The following is a 9,406-nucleotide window of genomic DNA, read 5'->3' as shown; positions in this document are numbered from 1 at the left end:
AACAAATCTCCATTCTTATACTTTTACAAGTAACCATCTAAAAGAGGTTGTACATACTCAAAAAAATCTTACTTTTAATTAAATGCTTAAAATTCAAATGATATGGCATATTCGAAAAAAAATAAGAGATCTATATTCGAACTTCATAAGATAAAGAGCTCTAGCACAGTTCTCTTTTTGGACGAAGAAAACTTAGGTGAATGTATAAGATATAAGTGTAAGTTTTCTTAAACGCGTTGGACGGAAACATAACATTGGATGTTGGATAGTTCACGAAAACATTTGGATGCAACTTGATAACTTAGCGCTTTGGACACTTGTCTTTTTAAAAGGTGGTAGGGTCAATTACCAATTGGATAGACGCCAATATCAATTCCCTTCCATCCAACAGTGATGTGTATCACTGATAACTGATAAACATTGTTTCCGTGATCATCCTCATCACTCTCACCCATGGCTGCCTCATCCACCATCAACAACTTCCTCTCTTTCTTCTTACGCACAAAACCACCACCACCACCCTCTCCACCGCAGTTCAACCCCACCACTTCTCAGAACCAGAAACCCTCCTCCTCACAGCCCCTAATTGCCCAATACAACCCTCCTCCTTCACCCTCTTGCGCTTCTTCTTCTGAGTTGTCCTCTGTTATATGCCCATCCATGGCGTACTCCAACACGCTCTTCTTCCGGTCGCCGTACAACGTGCAGGTGGTGGTGGCCGAGGACGAGTCCGAGGAGAAGCTCCTGGGCAGGTTCCGCAGAGAGGTGATCAAGGCCGGCATCGTTCAGGAGTGTAGGAGGAGACGGTATTTCGAGAACAAACATGAAGAGAAAAAACGCAAGTCGCGCGAGGCTGCCAGATGTAACCGCAAAAGGTTCTTTCTTTCGCTTTTTGAAATATCTAAGCCCTAGTTCTTGAAGCTGACAATGTAAGAATGAAGAAGGGAGTAAGTTTTGAGTATTTATTTAAAAACAAATACATGGAAGATAGCATGTGGTTTTAAAAGTCATGAATCGTCACCAAACGCAGGGATCAACTGACATAGACCGTGCACTTGAATTCAACTCTTGGGTATACAATTGCCTTAAATATTTAAAGGGGGAACTTTGATGTGCATAATAGTTCTACCAAACTCAAGCATGATTGTTTGTTGTGAAAGATGTCTTTAGTTTTGTACCAAAATGTCTAGACTCGAGAACTGACATGTTTGGGATTCTGTTGGAAAGGTCTTCAACGTCCGTTGACAGAAGTAACCCCATTGTTACTTTTGCCTTGAATGTTCAGAGGACCAGCAACGGATTTCCAAACGTAGCTTAAAACTTAAGATAACCCATTTTTCAAGGACTAAAAACACCATTAACCCAAGAATAAATAAATAAATTGTTTTGTTTTGTTTGGGGTGGATAACTTGATGTGTTGGGGCTTTCTATTGTGATGCGGGCAGAGTTAGATTGTTTTGTTGGGGGTGGCTAATGTTTTGAACTGTGGTTTTCAATTGCGATTATGTCTGCTAGGTTAACATTTTGGAGGTGTATGTAACTGTGTTGCGGTTGCTGTTACTGATTTATTTGCTTTTGCTAGCAATTTTATATGATATCAGGATTTTGAAATTCTCTGCAAACTGTGACTACAAGTGCAGTTTTAAAGCTTTGAGATGGTCAAAGAGGAGAACACCATTAATTGAAAAGCTTGGTGATTGTGAGAGTGGGCATTTTGTGTGAGGGTTGTGTAATTTTCCTTGAGAAGAGACGGATAAACACAAAGGCCATAAACTGGTGTGGCCTACTAATTGTCTTTATTCCTTAGAATATAAGGAGAAGGGAAAGTTAGTTAACATAGTTAGACTATTAATAAGTTACTACAGTTAGGATATTGATTAGTTAGTTAAGGGGTTTATTAGATATAGATAAGGGAAGAAGGATAGGAGAGAGGGGGATCTCATCATTTGTAGATTGAGCATTAACTATTTGTGAAAAGAGAAATCCTTTGTGAAGGGGAAACCCTTGAAGGAGAGTTTTCTCTCTTATTTTCTGTACTTTTCTTACTAGTCAATAAAATTGTTTCTTTTCTTTCTCATTTGAATTCTTGGTTCCTAATAGATAACTCATAGCGTTGGTGTTGGTTTGATTGTGAGGGTGGATCTTTTATGTGAGGTTTGTCTTAATTTATGTAATTTGTGGGTTTTCATGTGAGGAGAGTTAGAAACGCAAAGATCATAAAAACGTATGGGACTTGAGTACTTCATTGGAAGAATGAGGTTTTAGTGTGGGGGTATATATGGCCAGAGTTAACTATAACTGTTAGCTTTTGTGTTGTAGTTTTGTCCAGGGTACCGGTTGATAAGAACCTTAGAAGAACCATACCTCAATAGCTAGTCAGTGGCCATTGTTGTTGGAGAGTCCAAGGCCTCATAAGCCTCATGCTAGAATCCCATATTTCCAATGTGGAACTCAAGTTCCATACCTTGCAATTGGATCCTAATAGGGACCCCAATTATGGTCTTTGCATCTATTTGTCATGTCATGTTAAGAATTAGAATTTGAAAGGATTCATTCCTCGTTGGTGTTATTGTTTTTGCTAGTGTTATCAAATTCGGAATACTGATGAGTTGGGGTGACCCCAAATCACTATAGTGGGATGACTGCTTTTCTGAAATTTTTTTGTATAGTTTTTATATAATGTGTACTATATACATATAAATTCTCAAAAATGATAAAAATTACTTAAAATTCATGGTTTTTGTAAGAGTCATTGGAGGGCCACATAGTGGTCTACGGAAGGTCATGCAGGGGTCATGCTGTAGTTACAAGGTAGGAGAGGAGAGAAGAGGAGACAAGTGAGGCATGATAGTTGTGAACTTTGAAAGTGTTTTCTACAAGTTGAAACCCTTTTATTCCCCCAAAATCATCCACATAAATTGCTCCTCTAATGTTAATAGTGGAGGCCATTCTCAGGAATTTTTACACCATCAGCATAGTGGGTCTATAATGCTGCAAAATCTGCTATTACAGCTGCTGCATTGAAGTGTTACACTGTGGCAGTGCATATAGCAGTCAGGGGCCACTACGCACTGCCACACCACAATTGACAACTCTAGTTTTATGGTTGTAACCTGTGACTATAATGGACAGCACTTGTGGTATTAGTGTATATATACATGAGCACAAAGTGTAAATATTGTAAGCAAAGCAAGAGTTGACTAATCTTTGATATAATGGATTCTATGAAATTTCCTCACCAGATCCTTAACTTAGGCAATGAAGGTCAGATATTTGTCATGGTGCGATGGGGAGGTTTCTGCCTAACCTAAGTGCCTTGTGACCTAGAGGTCATGGGTTCAAATCCAGAAAATAGTCTTTCTCCTTGCACAGGGTAAGATTTGCATACTTTTATCCTTCCTATATACCCTTATCAGATGATAGTCTCGTGCACTAGGCAGCTCTTTTGTTTTTTCTCTATTGTCAAACCTATTTGTAAACCAGGGTAACAGGAAATTGTTTGGGAGATAGATGCTAACTTTTTCTTTGTCAATGTTATGGAGCTTTGTACTGTCTATGTTTTATGTGGTTGGGTCATTGGTGGAAATTGTTTGGGAGATAGATGCTAACTTGTTCTTTGTCAATGTTATGGAGCTTTGTACTGTCTATGTTTTATGTGGTTGGGTCATTGGTGTAAATTTCTTCTTCTGATATGCAATTTCTCGGTCCCTAGAATGGAATTGCTACTGGATGCCTTACAAGATTTTATTGTGTGTACGGTGGTGGTGGTAGAGGTATTTTTTGTTAGATATATTATCCATTAGCAAAGATTATTCAATTGTTTGATACTTATCTGCCTTATATCATTTTCAGGCGGCCCATGTCAAAAACTGTAGGACAGAAGAAGCAGGATGTCTCAGCAACCAAAAGAGAAGACGATGAGGATAACTGGGATCTACCTGAAGGAGACACTCTGTATTAACCCTTCGATTCCCTAAGTTCTGGTTTTCTTTGATTTCACTGCATATAAGTTTTGTTAAGTAAGTTGTGTTCCTTACTTGGTGCATTTTCAACTGTGTAGAATTTAATATGATGTAATTTGCTTGTTTGTACATCCATATTTTGTTATGCCCTTGGTTCTATGAAATCTTGCATTAACTTCTTTTTTAACCCTCTTGCATCAATTTAGTAGTTGCATTTCTTAGATTGAAATATGTTTAAAATGAGATGGTAGCTTGTTCATTTCAGCTATAATCTTGAAGGTAATGAATATTTGAGATAAGGCCTAAATACGAATTTTGTCCCTGTAAGTTTGTGTTTTTTCAATTTTGGTCCATATGAGTTTTTTTTTTTTTTTTTTCATTTTTAATCCTTATAAGTTTGATTTTTTTTTAATTTTAGTCTCGAAAGTGTGAACTTACAAGGACTAAAAAAAAGAAATATTAAAGGGATTAAAATTGAGAAAGCACAAATAAAAATTTACAAGAACCAAAATTAAAAAACGCAAATTTATAGGGACTAAAATGATCAAAATATCTTACTAGGACTAAATTCATATTTAAGCCTTAAAATAATATAGGTGTATTGAAGTTTTATTTTGTTTGGAGTATATTCCTATGCGTGTCACTAGGTTATTGTGAATATGCTTTTAGCTGCTGTTGATAATTTGCAAATGCTAGTCTGAAAAATATTGCAGAGATGCTTCTGCCTTTTGCTTTCCCATTATCTCCATTGTCTTTTCCATGCATGAGTTTTTAATCATATATATGCTATAGATGATAAATTCAAGTTAATGAGACACAGCCTAACTGATTATGTATTATATATGCTATTTGACCATCATTGCGTGATTGTTATTGGGATCACTGGTCTTTAAACCTACGGTGTTACTAAAATCCTCGACCATACATATTGGACCTAGTCATTCTTAATGATAAGGTTTGACACTGTATTACAAGGTGGGACTAAGTGTGCAGCTATCAGCATCTATATTATGGATTTGGATATTTGAGCTGCAAACGGTCTCAGGCTCTCAGCAATTCAAATGATTTTTTTTTAAAATAAAAATATATACATAAAAATTAGTGAGAAAACGGTGAGATTTATAAGTACTTTGTGCTGTTAATTAAAGGACTAGAGGATTTCAATCGCTAGATTATCCATGACCATAAAGTTGGTCATGACAAATCCTGAGATCTTATTACTTCTACAAGGTAGGCTTAAAAGTAATGCAACTAAACTTTAAGTTTGACGGTTACCAACAAAAAATTATGTTATTAATTTTTAGCAAAAAAGACCGCTAGTAAAAAGTCTAACATATAACTTTCTTATATAAAGTAAAAGAAGTCTATTTTACAATTTACTTTTGATTTGTTGGGTTGGCCCGTACTTCTATTATTATAATGCTAAGGATCAATTGTCCAAAACTAAACATTTCTAACATATGTTATAATGATTACCAAATCATGTGCTAATTGCCTCAGCTATAGACGCAGGTATTTATGATAAAAAAATTTCTCTTACGCAATAATTATAATGAAATAAATAAAGGATCAAAAATAATATTGTCTATAAAATTTTGCTCACAGCTCCAACACTCATTATCATTTTTTATATCTACATTTCTCTTTCTTTTCTCCCTTTCTGTCTATAAGTAGTATTAAATAAGATTGGGTGGACTTTGACATTTTGCCCTTTTCAAACTAGCTAGGAGTGTTGTTTCCTGCATCTCCAACAATTATTTCTGCACCTGCATTGAATTACAGAAAATCCAATCCAATTTCAATTGTTGGAAGTGTAGGAAGTTTTATCCATTAGTGAATTGCGAGAATGCGAGCCCAGAATAGTTTAGAGAATTAGAGGAACACTAGAATCTAAGGGTCATTTGTCATTGTCACCACCAACATCAATGTTGTTGTCATCACCGCTATCATTGTCACTATTGTCACTACTATCGTTGCTACCACTAATACCACCTTTGCTGCCACCAACACAGTTGGCATCAATACTACCACCAACACCGTTGGCATCAATACTACCACCACCACCATCTTTTCTATCGCCATTGTCACCACACAACCACCATTGGTATCTATGTCATTACTACCATCACCACCATTATCACTTCACACAAAAACATTTTTAGAATAATTTTAATATAATATAAAACTTTCAAAGTAAGTTTATTTTAAAATTAATCATATTTTAAAACTTGATTTTAAATTTTTTTAAATTACAACTAAAAATTTCAAAACTCAAAGTTATGTTGTTAAGTTGACCAATTGTACAGTTAATATTTTTAAGACCCTAGAATTGAACATGTTTCCAAAGTTTGTTTTTAAGATTGCTAATTGATACAAAATCAAACTTCATAAAATTGATGAAAAAGTTATATTCTATATCAAAATCACTCGGGATTTTCGTCGAAGTCGTTGTTTTTGTTTTTTTCTAAATTATTAATTAACCAGTAACCACTATAAAAACATAATAAATAAGTCAATATTTAAACATTCCCCATAAAGAATTTATGATATAGTCACATCTCTGGTCATAGCTAATAGTTTCATATGTTTCTTATTATCTTTCAATCTAATTTTCTTATAAGAAACCTTTAGAACTTAATTTTGTTATCTAAATACTGTTTGAAGAATGCTAAGTTCTTTGCTGTCTTTTGAGAGCTACTTTACCTCAAAGGATGGCTATGGTGGATACTAGATGTTCCTTGTCTTATGTGTAACGCAAGTTAGTCAAATTTTGATTGTCCCATCTCTACTATGTTAACATGTTATGATTTATTTAGCCGAATTCTTCATTTAATCTTCTCCTTATCAAAGGGTTAGCTATCATAAAGTTTGTACTAATATGTTTTATTAACACTTTTTGTTTTTGAACTTCTTCCTTCATGACAAAGTACTTCAATTCCATATGCTTAGCACCCTTAGAGTACTTGTTGATCTTAGAGAAAAATATTACTGCAAAGTTATCTCAATACATTTTCAACAGCCTAGCAATACTATCGATAATTTCAAGCCCTGAAAGAAAGTTTCATAGCCAATTAGCCTGAACTGTAGCCTCAAAACATGCTACAAATTCAGCTTTCATGGTAGATGCAACAACAACTGATTATTTTGAACTTTTCCATGATATTGCTCCTCCGGCTAAAAGAAATACATAGCCAAGAGTGGATTTTCTCGTATCCATGTATCCAGCAAAGTTTGAGTCTGAATACTCAAACACCTCAAGATGACCAAACCTCCTATATGTAAGCATGTGATCTTTCATTCCTTGTAAGTATCTTAGAACTTTCTTTGCAGTTTTCCAATGTTCAATTCCTGGATTTCTTTGATATCTTCCTAACATTCCAATTGCAAAGCTTATGTATGGTCAAGTACATATCTGAGCATACATAATATTCCCAACAACTGATGCATATGGAATTACTTTCATTTGTTTTCATTCTAGATCATATCTAGGACATTGTGCAAGACTACATTTGTCTCATTTATGAATTAGAACGAGTGATGTTGAACATTTTTCCATCCTGAATCTCTACAATAATTTATTGATATATGTTTTTTGAGACAAGCCTAACAATCATTGTGATCTATTTCAGAATATTTCTATCCCTATCACATAGTTTGCCTCGCCCATATCTTTCATTTCAAAGTTGCTAGAGAGACCAAGATCATGAAGAAGACCATGATCATTAGTTGCAAGTAAGATATCATCAACATACAAAATTAGAAAAATAACCTTACTCTCACTGACTTTCAGATATATGCATCGATCAACAGTATTTTCCTTAAATCCAAAGAAACAATGGTACCATTAAACTTCAAATACCATTGGCAGGAAGCTTGCTTAAGAACTTATATTAATTTCTTTAATTTGCACACCATGTGTTCCTTTCCTTTAATTGAGAACCCCATTGGTTGGTCCATATAAACATTCTCCTCTAAATTTTCATTAAGAAAGGCAATTTTCACATTCATCTGATGTAGCTCCAAGTCATAATTGGCTACTAATGTCATGATAATCATGAAAGAATCCTTTTGTGAGATCGGTAAAAACGTCTCTTTATAATCAATGTCATTTTTCTGAGTAAATCTTTTAGCAATAAGTCTAGTCTTGTAACGTTCAAGGTTGCCATGAGAGTCACGTTTAGTCTTGAATACTCACTTACAACTAACTCTCTTACAACCCTTTAGCAATTCTACGAGGTCCCAAACACTATTATGTTCCATGGAATTTATCTCTTCTTTCATGACATTTAACCACTTCTCATAATTATCACAGCTTACAGTTTGCGAAAATGAAACTAGATCATTATCATTAATGCTTAAGTCTGTTTTTGTTTTATGTAGATACACCACATAGTCATTCAAAATAATTGGTCTTGTTTTTCTTTGAGACCTCCTTAATGCTACTTCTTGTGGTTCTTTCACAATAGATTCATTATGTATCATGGGCTCATTATTGTGTTGCTATTCTTCATTGTTGTTTGGAACAATAACTAAAAGATAAATCACCTTATTGCTAGAGGCACAAGTTAAAGGGACTTGTATTCTAACTTCTTTAATTTCCACATCTCATGGAACTGTACTCCTCCTGATTTCACAATTTTCAATGAACATTGTATTTCCAGTTTCGACAACTCTCATACTATGATTAGGACAATAAAACATATACTCCTTTGATTTTTCTGGATAACCAATGAAATATCAATTAATTGTTCTTGCATCCAATTTTCTTTATTATGGATTATAAGTCCTTATTTCTGCTAGCAATCCCAAACATGTAGGTTCCTTATACTAGGTATCCTATTCATTCACAGTTCAAAAGGTGTTTGCAAAAATGCCTTACTAGGAACCTTATTCAACAAATACATGACAATTTTCAAGGCATACATCCACAAAGATACGGGTAAGGTTGAATTGCTTAACTCAACTGTTTGCAGAAATGACCATTTTGTTGTGGTGTACTAGACATTATGTATTGTGCACAAACACCACGTTTCTGAAGGAGTTTAGCAAATGGACATGGGTGTTGCCTAGTTTCATCGTATCTTTCGTAATACTCACCACCTCTATAAGACCTAACAACTTTCACATTTCTGACTAATTGCCTTTCTACTTCATTCAAGTAAATTTCTAAGGCATCTAGTGCTTGAGATTTCTCATGCAATAAGTAGACATAACCGTAACTTGAATAGTCATCAATAAAGGTGCTAAAGTATATTTTCTTTCCGAAAGAATTAACATTAAAAGACCCACAAATATCAATATGCACAATTTTAAGAAGTTGAGTGCTTCTTGTAGCTCCTTTCTTTGTATGTTTTATTGGAAAAAAAAATGTAAATTATATTAAACCCAAAATGATACAATAATAAACGGGGCATACCCCGCAGTCAAAGAAAATCAAAAGTCTC

General features: G+C 34.6%; 1 protein-coding gene and 1 long non-coding RNA gene across 3 annotated transcripts; both read left to right on the top strand.

Moving 5' to 3' along the window:
- The first annotated feature begins 243 nt into the window (after nt 1-243).
- LOC114412307 (30S ribosomal protein S21, chloroplastic-like) lies at nt 244-4,149 on the top strand. 2 transcript variants are annotated; one of them, XM_028376131.1, is made up of 3 exons: nt 244-875; nt 3,713-3,773; nt 3,853-4,149. In XM_028376131.1, exons 1-3 carry the CDS (start codon nt 454-456, stop codon nt 3,919-3,921), a joined length of 552 nt encoding a protein of 183 aa, XP_028231932.1. In that variant the 5' UTR covers nt 244-453; the 3' UTR covers nt 3,922-4,149. The 2 variants fall into 2 exon arrangements, with proteins under 2 accessions (XP_028231932.1, XP_028231933.1); XM_028376132.1 differs by lacking the exon at nt 3,713-3,773.
- Nucleotides 4,150-4,485: 336 nt separating this feature from the next.
- On the top strand, nt 4,486-9,099 carry LOC114412306. The gene is made up of 2 exons (XR_003666664.1): nt 4,486-7,694; nt 8,813-9,099. It is a non-coding gene; the product is annotated as an uncharacterized LOC114412306 (long non-coding RNA).
- Nucleotides 9,100-9,406: the final 307 nt, after the last annotated feature.

Source organism: Glycine soja, chromosome 5 (genome assembly GCF_004193775.1).
Source record: "Glycine soja cultivar W05 chromosome 5, ASM419377v2, whole genome shotgun sequence".
NCBI lineage: Eukaryota > Viridiplantae > Streptophyta > Magnoliopsida > Fabales > Fabaceae > Glycine > Glycine soja.
The sequence above is the reverse complement of the archived record's forward strand: the minus strand, read 5'-3'. Positions and strand labels throughout refer to the sequence as shown.

Bases quoted from the DNA above. Each gene is read 5' to 3' on its own strand.
- LOC114412307 (XM_028376131.1), top strand. From the start codon at position 454: ATGGCTGCCTCATCCACCATCAACAACTTCCTCTCTTTCTTCTTACGC. The intron at 876-3,712 runs GTTCTTTCTTTC...CTCGGTCCCTAG, and splicing joins GCCAGATGTAACCGCAAAAG to AATGGAATTGCTACTGGATG. The intron at 3,774-3,852 runs GTATTTTTTGTT...TATCATTTTCAG, and splicing joins GTACGGTGGTGGTGGTAGAG to GCGGCCCATGTCAAAAACTG.